This window comes from Gavialis gangeticus, unplaced genomic scaffold, assembly GCF_001723915.1.
Source record: "Gavialis gangeticus isolate Ggan-Ray unplaced genomic scaffold, GavGan_comp1, whole genome shotgun sequence".
Taxonomy (NCBI): Eukaryota; Metazoa; Chordata; order Crocodylia; family Gavialidae; genus Gavialis; species Gavialis gangeticus.
In genome coordinates, this window is record NW_017728995.1 from 59927777 (window position 1) to 59941931 (window position 14155).

The 14155-nt window shown below is 40.5% G+C and overlaps 1 protein-coding gene across 1 annotated transcript in view; it reads left to right on the forward strand.

Moving 5' to 3' along the window:
• The window catches only part of LOC109287801 (glypican-5-like), a 793145-nt gene that overhangs the window by 251084 nt on the left and 527906 nt on the right, over positions 1–14155 (forward strand). The window contains exons 4-6 of the mRNA XM_019503085.1: positions 5800–5933; positions 8620–8679; positions 10546–10671. Of these exons, the coding sequence (XP_019358630.1) occupies positions 5800–5933; positions 8620–8679; positions 10546–10671 (320 nt within the window). The remainder of the gene's footprint in view (positions 1–5799; positions 5934–8619; positions 8680–10545; positions 10672–14155) is intronic.

Here is a 14155-nt window from a genome sequence, read left to right on the forward strand (position 1 = left end):
ACCTCAGAAAAACCCTGAAGTGAATCAATTTACAATCATGTTTGTTTAAAGCCAGCCTCATGAGTTTGACATGTTTGCTGTTGGTAGCACTACCCTATGATGATGTGAAAGTACCAACAGGGAAACAGGTTCCCAACTTCTTGAGAATAGTTAGCAAAAAAATCACCTGTCACAGTAAATTTCTGAAGATTTGCTTTTTAAGTTGTATTTCCCTCTAAGTTCTAATTGACGCTATGCTTATTACCTTTAATGGAGTCCTAAAAGCATCTGTGATGGTGTGCATTATTTGTATAATATAAGTCATATCTGCAGTCTCTCTTTTCACAGCTTTGTATAAAACTTTTAAGCTGTTATCAGGAAAGGGAGGGTGCATCACCCAAAGATTAGTCTCTGTCCCTGCTCTATGCAGCCATAATTCTGGAAAAATCTTTTTTTCTTTATTTTGCCTCTCAAAAACAAGGTAGTTTAGCGCTGAACATGTATGTGAGAAAATACTGGACTTGGCCAGGAAGTGGGAGACCTGAGTTCTTAGCTCACCTTACTCTCTCTTCCCTAATTCAGTTACGTATCTCTTCAAAACTAAAGATGATCCGTGTATGTAATGTGCAGCCCCGAGTTCAGGAATACCACACCCTGTACAACAAGGTATTTTCTGCTTGTAGGTAACTCCATGTATGCTCTAGAGATAAATGTTTGCCTGGTTCCAAACTGGGGAAGTCAGGTGCCTCCACAAGTCAGAACTAGGTAGGGCTGTGGAGGTGCACTAGTCTGCCAATTGAGACAATGGGAAAGCCTTGAACCTCCTGGGATGGAGGAGGTCTGTCTTCTGAGGAAAGCCACATATTTTGGCCAAGCTGCCATGCAGGGTAGGATAAGGGAGAGGAGTGTGTTGCATATAGGAGGGGAGGAAAGGTGCATTACAGAAAATTATCCCTTCTAATGAAGCATCAGAATTAGTCCATGTTGAAGAATAAAAATCAGATTCTGATCAGCTAATCCACATACTTCTGAAATAGATGTGGCAAATAGCAATTGCAGAAAGGCCTGGGTAGACCTTTGGTGAATAAGGAGTGTGGTCTAGTGGAGAAGGAATTGATTGGGGATTGAAAAGGTCTGGATTCTCTCCCTGTTTCTGTTACTGACATGTTGTGTAAAACCCAGCAAGTTACTTTGCATCTCTAAAGCTCCGTTTTCCTTTCCCCACCTTGTCTGTTAGGTATCAAGCTCTTCTGTATAGGGTATGTTTCATATCTAGTAAAACGGGCCGTGATCTCAGTTGCTGAGATCAAATGACAAATAATTATTATATTCCTCATCTTGTATGAATCCTTCCATGGAATCATAAAAGCTGAGTTATACTTTAATTTATGTAGCATTTCTCCTCTTTTCTGGTACAATGATGACAAAGGAAAGATAAATGGACCCCCTGAAAGCCAAGAAATGGAATGAAATGTAACCTATAACATAGATTGACCAATCTGTTCTCCCTGCAGATCCAGCTGAATTTTTTTTCACTGAAATTTTCTGCTGAGAAATACTGTTTCATCAAACTGATCTTTTTTCAGAAACAATTCAACTTCAATGGGAAATTTAAGTTTTACCATGGAAAAATTTGAAACAATATATCTTGTTAGACTTAAAATACCATTTTCATCATCATACCAAAAAACTTAAATCAGCGCACAGTGCAATTTTATTTTGTTTGGCCCGAAAAATATTTAGTTGCAACAAAATTATTTGTTTGAATAAGTTTGAAACGTGATGGAAAACCAAAAAAGTCCAAAATGAACCAAAAAAAAGATGAAAAAGCAAAACAAAAAATTCCCCAGATTTTTCAAATAAAATTTACCTAGGGAAAAATTCAGTTTTTGTACATTTTTCACACCATCTACTCCCTTGTTAGAACTGTCTTAAAAATAATTTATAAAGATTTGGCTTGACAGATCTAATCCTTAATTACACTCTGACATTAGAATAATTAAGGAGCCTTTTTGCACTAGCCTGTGTCAAGAAGTTGAAATCATGTTCTACAAGATCTGAATGAATGACAGAGGAACCTCTGCGTAGCGATGTGGCCCAAATGCTGTTCTTCTGCCAAGCCTTACATAGCTTTACAATGGGATTCTTGTTTTATGTTTCCAGTTGTAATTTAAATGTTTTACTCTTTTAAAGTATGGAAGAATCTGAAATCAAATATTTCAATTCACAGGGTTCTATCTTTGAGTAAATTTAAAGCCAGGTCCCATACTTGATGAAACCAAAGCATACGAAGTACTGATCCAAGTGCATGGCTCTTCTTCCCATTGCCTTGCAAAATGTCAGCATTAATGTAGTGCATTTAGATTAGATTATTGTAATATAAATTCACTGCAGCAAGCTTAAGATATAAATCCTAACTGCAGGGAGGCTATTAGGAAGCCAAGACAGATGGAGCTAGGGCTAGCAACCAGGATTAAGGATAATAAAAAGTCCTTTTTCAAATACATAGGAAGTAAGAAGAAGGCACCAGGTAACATGGGGCCCCTACAGGATAGGCTTGGAAATCTGGTGATTGTGGCAAATGAAAAAGCTGACCTCTTTAACAAATTCTTTGCCTCCATATTCCTGAACAGGGACCGGGACATCTCCCCCACTAGAATTCTGGACGGACCCAGGGGAGGCACCACCATGTCTAGGGTCAGGGACGACCTAGTTCAGGAACTTTTGGAGGGGCTAGACATATTTAAATCAGTAGGTCCAGGTGTTCCTCACCTGTGGGTGCTGAGGGAATTGGTGAGGGTCATAGTGGGGTCCCTGGCACAGCTCTCTGAGTGCTCGTGGGGCACTGGCCAGGTACCAGAGGATTGAAAAAGGCCAATGTTGTCCCCATTTACAAGAAGGGGAGAAAGGAGTACCCCAGCAATTATAGGCCAGTAAGTCTTACCTCGGTCCTTGGGAAGACCTTTGAGAAAATTATCAAGGAGCACATCTGCAATGGCCCAGCATGGGAGGTAATGCTCAGGGGCAACCAACATGGGTTCACTGAGGCAGGTCCTGCCTGACTAACGTGGTTTCTTTCTGTGATCAGGTCACAAACTTCCTGGATGAGGCTGTCAGGGTGGATGTCATCTTCCTGTACTTTAAGAAGGCCTTTGACATGGTTTCCTACCACGTTCTCTTAAAAAAAGCTTGGTCCCTGTGGCATTGATACCTACACAGTCAGATGGGTGGCAAATTAGCTAGATGGTTGCACCAAGAGAGTGGTGGTGGTCGGGTCGTTTTCGACCTGGAGAGATGTGGGCAGTGGAGTCCCCCAGGGTTCGGTCCTGGGGCCTGTACTGTTCAACATCTTTATCAGTGATCTAGATGTGGGTATGGAATGCATGCTGTCCAAATTCACTGACAATACCAAGTTGTGGGGTGAGGTGGGCACACTGGAGCAGAGGGACAGAATCCAGCTAGATCTAGACAGGTTACAGAGGTGGGCAGATGAGAATAGGATGGAATTAAATGCAGACATGTGCAAGGTACTGCATCTAGGGAAGAAGGAACCAGCAAGACACCTATAGGCTGGGGAACACCCTTTTTGTCAGTGCGGTGGCAGAAAGGGATCTTGGAGTCATTGTTGATTCCAGGATGGACATGAGCCGCCAATGCAAGGATATGATCAGTAAAGCTAACCGCACCTTGTCGTGCATCTATAGATGCATCACAAGCAGGTCTAGGGAGGTGATCCTTCCCCTCTATGCAGCATTGATCAGGCCACAGTTGGACTACTGCATCCAGTTCTGAGCGCCATACTTCAAGAGGGATGTGGCTAGCATGGAGAGGGTCTAGAGAAGGGCCACTCACATGGTCAAGGGGCAGCGGGGTAGGCCTTACAAAGAGAAGCTAAAGGGCCTGAACCTATTCACCTTCCACAAGAGAAGGCTGAGAGGGGATCTGGTGGCCATTTACAAACTCAACGGGAAGACCAGCGAGAATTGGGGGATGCTCTGTTCCCCTGGGCACCACCCGGGGTTACTAGGAATAATGACCACAAATTGTTAGAGAGAAGGCTCAAGCTGGACATCAGGAGACATTACTTTACAGTTCTGGCTGCCAGGCTCTGGAATGGGCTCCTAAGTGAGATGGTACTCTCTCCTACCTTGGGGGTCTTCAAGAGGAGTTTGGACAGATATTTGGCTGGGATGATATGACACCAGCACTCGTTCCTGCCTGGGGTAGGGTTTGGACCTGATGATCTGTTTAGGTCACTTCCGACCCTGAGCACTGTGATATTGTGAAGTTGAATTGGAACAGGCAATAATTCATATTTTTACATGTTGTTCAGCATCTTGTATATGCCTCCCTCTTTTCATTTCCAATATACACTATGACTGTCTTTCAACTGAAAATATTCCTTCAGTTTACATAGCAGTAATATTTTTGGGGAGAACAGATAGAGGCAGATCTGCCCCACACCTTTCCTGTTCAGAGGCATACGTGCCACTACAACGTAAAATTGTGTAGGTGATAATATTTGAAATCATCCATGTTCATGAACACTTATCAAATGGTGGATAGACAGGCATAGCTCAGTAAAGTTTTTACTATACATGTGGTAAAATGCACAGTACAACAAAAACCTATATCATCATTATAAAATAAGCTGGTGACATTGGTTCACTGTCTCCTTTAAATATTTACACCAGGATGATGGATTCTATGCAGTTGAGACCTTTGTTTGGTTCTAGTCTATAAGAGATTTTTTTTGTTCGTTTCCTTTTTCAAGTATTTTTTAAATCCTTAATTTAAAATTTTAAAAAGTATTGAAAGGCTTACTTTTTCTTATAAAGCAAGAGTGTTTCCTTTAGCAGTAATATTTACTTCTGCTACAGTATGAACATTTTTAGCATATCAGAGTATGGGGTAGTACTTATTTCCCGGTACATGAGAAGTTAATACTGACTTCACATTTCCCTCCCCTTGTCTAAAACTTCATGGGGAAAGTCTTTTGGAAAGACAGGGTGAATTCTGACAGGCTACCAGCAAGATGGCTGCCGCCCCCACCCCTCACTACTGATTGGCTAAGAGGGCTGCCTGTCGTGAGGCCCCAACCCTCTTCACCTATTGGCAGTCAGGTGTGGGGCTGCATAACGGATAGCTTTTTTAACCAAGCAGCAACAAGGGGCAGGGCCATATGACCTATAGTCCTGACAACTAATCAGCAGTGAGGGTTGGGGTCACTGGGCCCCCTCGGGTAATCAGAGGCATGGGGGGAGGGGCTTCGCTGCTCTCAGTCCATAAAAATGGCAGCTGTCCCTAGGATCTGCCCTTGAAAATGACCAGCCATGTCCTTGAGTTAGGTAGATTCCTAACTATACCCCAGCTACCCTACTTGAAATGGTACAGTTGCCAGATAAATGCAAGTGAGTACATGGAAATGTTTTCTTCATGTTGAGAGACTCCTTACAAATGTGTCATTCCTGCTGAACTGTTCCTTCACATCAGATGCCATGCTTCCCGCCCACACTTTTCCTTTCACATTGGACAAGGAGTGAAGTGAAGGAGAGTCCGGTGTAGTACAGAGAGGGGTAGGCTTGCCATTGGAGTGTACTATTAGGTGTGCTACAGCATGGCACAGCTGTAGCAATCAGCTAATCTTTGCACTGCCTGTTGATACCATATTTACTGAGGACAAGGATCCTTCCTTAATGTTCTCCAGGTGCATTTTTGCCATGCAATGCAGAGATTCCCTGTGCATAATAACATAAGCCAGAAGAGCCAAACTTGTTCAAACATAATTAGGTTTTCTTTCCTCCTTCTGCTTTGTTACAGGTTGATAAAGTGTGCGGGCAGCCTAAAGGAAGAGAAGTGAAGCCTTCGCCAGACAACGTAGTGCAAGTGAAAGAAGTGACTGAAATGCAGGCTCTCACACTGACCCATTCTGCTACTCTGAACAGTAAAAGGAGGTAACCACAAGCAAACAGTACTTTTAAGTAAATGGAAATTAAGCTTGTTCTACATAGTTTGCATTAGCTACTTCACGTGAAATACATGAACAAACACCCTCCCCTCTCCCTTTCTTCCTGCTCTTGAAATCGCTGTTTCTAGTGCCCTGACTTAGATGCATTCCTTATAACGCCTCTTTCTGTGCAGTGCAATGCTGCCATGACCTTAGTTTGGCCAGACACCCAGCTCCATCCTTTTCAACAGTATTTCCCTGTGATCAGCAAGGCAAATCACATTTAGTATTACACACCACTGTGTGGTATCTGTGACTAAGCAGTAAGTTTTAATCGTGGCTATACTGCTTACATTATATCAAGGAGAAAATGGAAAGTGTTATTAACACTAACTCAGTGCTCTGACATAATTAAATCCAACTGAGTGCAGTGAGATTTAAATAGAAGCTTCAAGTTAAGCATGTGATGAAATTCAATGAAGAAAAGGATAGACTTTTTAGTTATGTCCTATAGTGTATACTTAACTAAAGAGAAGACCCATATGCTTAAAGTTAAGTTTACAATTAAAAGGGTTTGATGTGGGGTACAAAATGGTTAGCAGCATGTAGAATCACATGCACTGAGAGACTTCAGGTTGCCATCACCTGTAAATACCCCTGGCGTACATATACTTTGCTAGATTTCTCCTCTAACTCTTGAATGTCTCTACAGAATTTTCTTCTTTCTTTAATCCCAGTGCAGTTCAGTTCTGGCACATTTTTTCCTAATTCCACTAACGCTATCTCTTTTGGAACACTGGCATGATGGTGGAAGTTGGAACAAATGCTGCCTGGTCTGTTAGAAAATCTCTAAATCTGAATATATTTACAACATTGCCATGAAAATTTATAGATGTGAGTACTACATAGTACTCTTAAGAGATTAACTGAAACCTGCAACTTTGCTATTGTAGTCATTTTTTAACAGAGAGGTTACTGTCGCATATAGGTGGGATGACAAGAAAAGTGAAGGCATATGATGGTATATGAAAGCACACAGCATGGACAGTATCTCTTTCTGTAAATTGGCATTTTATTACTGAGTTCAGCACAAAGTACTATTTCAGGTTGGATAAGGACACTTGACAAAACCAAATACTTACCTTATTGTTTGTGCTGCTCACAAGCTGGGTCTTAGTCTACCTGTAATTACAGAAATGTATTCTTCGTAACAAAGAATTAAGATATCATACTTGGCTTTCAGCTGGAAGAGGCAGGAGTTGAAATAATAGTACATTAGGATTTCATTGATATTTTATGACCCATGGGTCTTATTATTGAATAACTAATTTTGAATTTTTTCAGAAATGCCTTCCATCTATTTTATTTGAATGAAATCTGTCTGTTGAATCAAAAACTACATAGCTTTATTAAGATTACAGCATTAAAGATGTAGTACAGAATGCATCATTAATCCAGTGAAAATCAGCTTACTTCTGGAGAAGAATAAAACATTTCTGAGCAGTTCTCAGTAGTCTGATATGCGGAAGTCCCAATTGGCTTAGACTTCTGTTTTCATAAATGTGACGTTGTGTATAGCTGGCCCTCTGTCAGAACATGTCTAGTTGGGGAGAATAGAACTTTCCTAACAGCTCCCGCAACTCTGGGTAGAGGTTGTGACTGTATGAATGAAATCTCTCTAAGAAACTTGACAGCCACCGAAGGCCCTTTTTTTACCCTCACATATGCTTTGTGCTGCTTGATCCTATTGCAGTCTATTCCATTTTCTTCAGTAAGAATTACCTGGTTTTGACACACATGCCAGGATCTGTGTTCCCTTTTACATGTGCATTTCCTAGCAATGCCATTAAGTTATGCATGAGCATTGCAGTGGGAATAAACATTCTGACTCTGATCTCACTAGTGTGACAGCAGAAATCAATGCCAAGCCATGTATGGCACACAAAGATTTTTATCCAGCTTGGAATTCCTGCAGCAGAAAATGAATTCACGATGGACATCGAGCCTAGGACTGGAACAATTGTAAGAGGTGCCTTAGAATATTTAGGTCTTCCTATAGTGATCCCTTCAACCCTGTCCTCACATATGACTTTAAGAGCTGTATTTTCTACTTTAAAAGGTTCTTCTAATTTGGTAGCATCCTAAAAAGCATTCAGACCTAAACAACACAAAATATCTGTACTTGTAGTGTATTAAGAGAGATGACAAATTGCTCGTTACCCTGAAAAACAAACACTTTCCAAGTCTGCTGCTATGTGGAGCCCACTCAAAGCCATTTTTTTCTTGTTTGCTTTACCATGCTTAGTACCTGTTGCATAATTGTACCGCTTTAATTTGTTATTGGATATGGTCAATTTTAAGTCCACAGGATTTATTTATTTTTTAGCATTTTGTGTGTGCACTGCATTGGTAATTGTGCTTTTGTTTGAAAATGACTCAGGAAAAGAATAGTGTGTGTTTCAGAAATGCATTGACATATCTTAATTACATCTATGGAAAATCTCATGATAATTTTCTTCCTTATTTGTTTTCTGATATTATCCTATGCATGTGCTTGATGACCTTTTCTTTCAAATAATTTTTACTTTTTTTCTTTTGTTTCTCATTTCTTTCCTTCATTTGCCTGAATTCCTGCCTCTCCCCTACTCCCCAACCTCTTCTGATTGATGCTTATTCTCCCTGGCCTATTCCAGTTCTCTGCCTCTGAAAGCTTCAAAGAATGACAAATCCAGAAGTTTGAAAAAAATCTCTCGGTAAGAATGAAAACAAGGTGACATACTCTGTCAACGTAGCTCAGCAAAATATGATAAGGTTCTTGATTCCATTGTGAGCTCCGATCGAGGAATGACCTACTTTTGATTACAGCTGCTTTAGAATTCACTTAATAAAAAAATGGTTTATTATTGTGGAAAGAACTAGGAAGCTCCAAATTCTTATTAAACAAGTTTAGGTCTATTTTATTAAAATCTAAATATTTTGATTTTGTAGGAAGTGAAAATACACTAGAATTCTGAAGCTTAAGATATTTTTAAACTAGTATATACACAGAGATGCAAAGGATTTCAAAGCCTTTGGGAAGATTGAATAACATAAGCAGTAGATTTTCTTAAGAGGTTGTATTTTTGTCCTCCTGAAGAGAACAGTGCTGTGTAGCCAGCTCTAAAGTGTCTCTGCTGTCTTCATATAATCAGAGGTTTCAATGCTGTGTCCCTCACAATCCTGGGATTTCTACTGAAAAAACAAGCCCTGCCTGCTCACTCTGATCTGGCATGCCAGAAACTGGTGATTAGGAAGAGTAAGCAACTCAGGAGCAGCCTTGAGGGCATTGGAAGGGCCCTCAATGCATGCCCAGGGTTACACTTAGCTGCTCTGGCTCAGGAACCACTCCCACTATATTTCTCTACCTTCCTTCAGACAGCAGGAAGATTGTACAGAAATGATCATGTGATATAGTAAATGCAGCAGGCCCACTAAATAACCATGTCCACCAAGACAAGGATATAGGATCCTTTGTCTCTGGTTCCTTCTCCACTTTTCGTAATGAAGAAAAGATACATTTTTGCCATTACATTTTAGCTAACATGTCATAGCCAATACATGGTAATACAAACAAAGCACATCAGGTTTTACTAAGGAAAAGTGAATTGTTCCCATTCATGCCAGTAAGGTGTTGTCCTGATATAAATATCCAGGTACTCTGAGCTCTTGAGCAAATAATGAGAACTGGTCTCTTCCCACTACTGAACGTGATCTCTGTAATTATTTATGTGTCGCTGGGAGAGTGATAGATCCAAGATTCTACAAAATCTACAATATTTCACCCCTTGGTATTCAAAATACAGAGGAACCCTTCTGTCTGAGGTCGGTCAGCAAGACAGAAATACTCATGTTTCAGAGCATGTCTCTGGGAAGGAATTCTTCCCACCCCCCTTACAACATCAGACAATGGGCTATTAGCACTGGCCAGTTTTTTTCATGTTTCTCCAGGCCATTACTTCAGGGTAGGCACCAGGTTGAACAATAGAAAGATTGACGTGCAATAACTATGTGCCATGGATGGCGATGGTGGAGAGTTGCCAGCCTTAAAAAGATAATTTTTCTGCATTGGAGTTACAAACTGAAGTTAACTAATGGAAGAGTATGTCGTTGTGGGTCAGTGCTGGTGATTATGAAGGTAGCCTTCTCCGTCCAGTAACAGGGCTGCCAGCATGCTTAATTAATCTCCTGCTGGCCCAAGGTCAGATTAAAAATAATGACTGTTAGCTATAAAAAGAAAATTTCCACCTAACAATAGAACTTCCAAATACATCTTTATCTGTTGGTACGAAAGCGTTAGATGCAGATTTGCAATCTGTGTGTGATGTATTGCTGGTATTTGTTAAAACTATGTTTTAAACTCAATTTAATCTATTAGCGCTGTGGTAACTAGGGGTGGATAATAAATCAGAAAGAAAAATAAACTTTGAATAAGAGCAAATTAACTTTGTTGGCTTTTTCTTTTTGAAAGGGTTGAAAACCTTTAACCTTATGGGACCATAAATAACGATTTAACTTGACAGAGCAATTTCCCCAGAAATTTACTGTTTTGCTGTTAATCTCTTTCTCTTCCTAATTTGTAGGGAGTTCATCAACTACATGAAAAGATCCCGAACCTTTTATGCCTCTATTGCAGAAAGGCTTTGTGATGGAGACCTGGTGATGAGAGACAGCTCAACTTGCTGGAATGGAGAGGATGTTGTGGAAAGGTAATTGTGAGTGCAGAATTTTGTATTGAAAATGGATATATTTAGATATACAAAAAACTAAGCTTCACATCCTCCTGTTGTTTTTTAAAAGGATTCTGTTACCATAGCTTACATTGTCTTGAAACTTCACATTAATTTAAACCTGAAGTTTAATTCCTTTCATTATCCTGATAATCATATTAACACAGGGAGCATTATGCTTTTAAGTAAAGACTAGGCAAAACAAAAAAAAAAAAAAGCATTACAAGTGAGAACAACTATACTTCCCAAAGCAGACTGAGCAGCACTTATTTTTTTCAGTCCAGATTTACCAGACTGTGACTTTCTTACCAGCCACAGATCCTTCTCACTGAGAGGTTTGTGCTTTTAACTGTAGGATGGAAGCCACTCTAAGTCTTGAAATACTCAGTTGTACTTTCTTGATTCTGTTTAATGGCATGTCAGCAAGGTTTTTCACTGCCATTGAGTTCAGTTCCTTTGAATTTTGAAAGTAAAAAGAATGAATGAATGCTGCAATGACCACGTCTTTTTTAGTATAGAGTTTGTTTTCTAAGCAGAATGGGACCTTAGGGGGGCTCATAGCATTTTTGATAAGTTTAATAAAATAGATAAGGTAAGAAAGGTTCTTTACTTTGAATGCTCTATTTAATGTACTAACAGTGCTTTTATACTGATGACTTGAATATGTACATCAACATTGTTGCTGTTGTCTCTCAAATGCTGGATGCCCAAATGTTTAAACAAAAATGGAGAGAAGTGTTAGTGAAGAAAATATTCATTTTATACGCATAAACATTAACTACAGCATCTGAAGACTATGCTGTCTTTGAAGTGACAAGGTATTCATGCATTTAGTGACATTACACAAAAGACAGTGCTTTATCACCCATGAAGAGAATACAGCATTGACTCTCTTTGGTGTTGGCTAGTGCTATTGGAAAATGTGTGCATGTCTGGGAAGAGGAGAAGCCAATGTATGGTTACTGTAGAAAAGCATGGGTTTGGAGGCACTGTTGTTATATCTTATGTAGCTACTGAATTTAGAAGAGTGCAAGGACCAAGTTTTGCCCCATTCCTCTATCTGTGCATAAGAGGGAGGCTCTGTGCACCGTCTTCTTTTCCAGTCCCCATAGGGAATGTAAAGACCTTTGCCCTCTTATGTTCAATGAAACACTGAAACCATTGACAATAAATAGTGCAGGAATTATAAAGATCAGCTAATGGAAGCTGAAACCAATATCATTTCAAGCACTTCATGAGAAACATCATTGACACTATAGTAAAATGAAGACATGCTGAGTATTACGGTGTGCGAAACGGGCTGTATTCGATTTGGATTTGGCCTGCACTGGGGACAGTGATTCGATTCATTGATTCAGATCACTGTCCACAGTTTGATTCAGTGGAATCCGAATCTGAGGATTCGATGCTGATTCAGAGAATCAGCAATTCGGACATAGACACAACTTTAAATGATTTTTACGTACCTCAAGGTACCAAGCACAGCTCATGCATCCTGCAATGCTGGGGCAAATGGAGCGTCCCACAGGAGCATGGGGGGCGGGTCTGGGGGGACCTGCATGCTTGGTGGCAAACCCGGGAATAGACTGGAAGTATTTCCAGGTCCGCCAGGGAGCTCATGGGTGGGGAGGGGTCCATGCACCCTGGCTCAGCAATTGGCCACAGGGGGACCGCAGGTGCCCCCCAGGCCCAGAAGGCACCAGTTGCTGAGGTGGGAGATTTGGAGGGCCCCTGTTCATGCTCCCCAGTGGACCCGAAAGTGGACTAGAAGTGCTTCAGCAGCACAGTTTGAGATTAAAAAAAAAATATACAATGTACACGATCAATTCTCAACAGAATAAATGTGACAAATTCAACTACGTGAATGTAACAAGACCCTTTCATGGAAAATGTCTTTCTGTTTGCAAAGGTCATTTCTTTCCCATATCCAGGTGCCACAGATTCCAAACATTTTACAAAGCACTGTACAGATATATTTTCTTGCATCTGGCCTTAGTTCCTTCTGGTTTTAGGTCCTGCTGGAAAACTTTGCTAACATTTGTTTGTTTTTAATTCATTTATTGTTCTTATAGCTTACCAGAAAAAAACTGGATCATCAAGACAGTCCTTTAGAAAGGACTGTTGGCTAGTCATGTATTGGTTGGATACTACAGCCAATGCATTCTTCTTACAAACAAAAGACCAGAATAGCTTTAAAAAACAAAGACTTTAAAATTAAAAGTGGCATTAGTTATTCAACAAATAGGCTGCAGGTACAGTAGGATCAAATGCATGAAAAGAAACTTTGGCTTTAAGATCCTCTTTGAAACTTCAGCTTGCAATTCCTCAAACTTTTTTATTTGAAATTCTTATTACATCTCCTTTCCAAGAAGCCAGTTTACTGAGGCTTCTCTTAACTCTCTCTTAAAGTCCTTCTAGAAGTAGTGTTGGAGCAGGATCTTTGTAAGCATTACGGCTCGGCAGTCAAGAAACAAGCATAATGGCTCACAATTAGGGGAGTGGTCCTTTGCTGCAAGCTTTAAGCTTTCTCTGATGGTATAGGCTTCTGTGGAAAGAGAGTGTGACCCAGGGTTTGTGGCCTAATAACTATTCCCTGGGCTCTGAAGTGCTATGGTCTATATAGTAAAAGGCTTCCTGCTCTGCTGTGCTTCTGGAGCACTATTAACAAAAACAAGCATTTGCTGTCACTCAGAGGTCCAGTCTGGTAACTGCTTACTTGTAGTGGAGGTGGGAAAAGGGGTTCATATGGCATTGTGGAGCAGGCAGTGTTTAGGGCTAATCTGTAGGTATCTCTAACAGAGCAGCATCAAACCTGTTCTTCGTGATGACAGCTACCAGCAGATGGGCTCATACTGAGAGTCAGAGGAGTGAGGCGTATAGCAGGGGTCCAGCCAGGAACATTCTTCCAGCCATATGGAAGGGATGAGTACTGGCTGGACGTCTGCTGTCTGTGGCTGATATCTGGAAAGAGGAACTGCTTGGTGCTGTCCCTATGGAGAACTTCTCAGTAATCAGTGTCCCTTTGTTTAGCAGCTGAACTTCACATCCCATTTGCAAAAATCTTGACCCAAATCCTTTAAAGTAAGAAAGAACACGCCAGGATATTTGTAGTTCTTCGGTACTTCTTATTTGTTACTCAGAGATCTGAACCCATTTAATTCTTTATACTTTAATTCAGACCTGGAGATCTGGTTTGCACTGCTTATCGATGACTAGAAATAAGAATCTCCACACACATGTGCTGTAAAGATGTAATGATGAGAATGCATTTTTTTATTCCCCTATTACCATCTTTCTATGATTATAAAATACATTTCTGAGTGAAGATAAGAAATTAAGAGTACTCATGAAAGGACTGTTCAGTTCCAGAAAGTGGGTGTCAAAGTTAGGAAAGTCCTAATGCCAGTGTGTGTGGGGGGGGGGAGCCGGGTGTCCAAGGGGAGTGGTCATTCCTTAAGGAGAC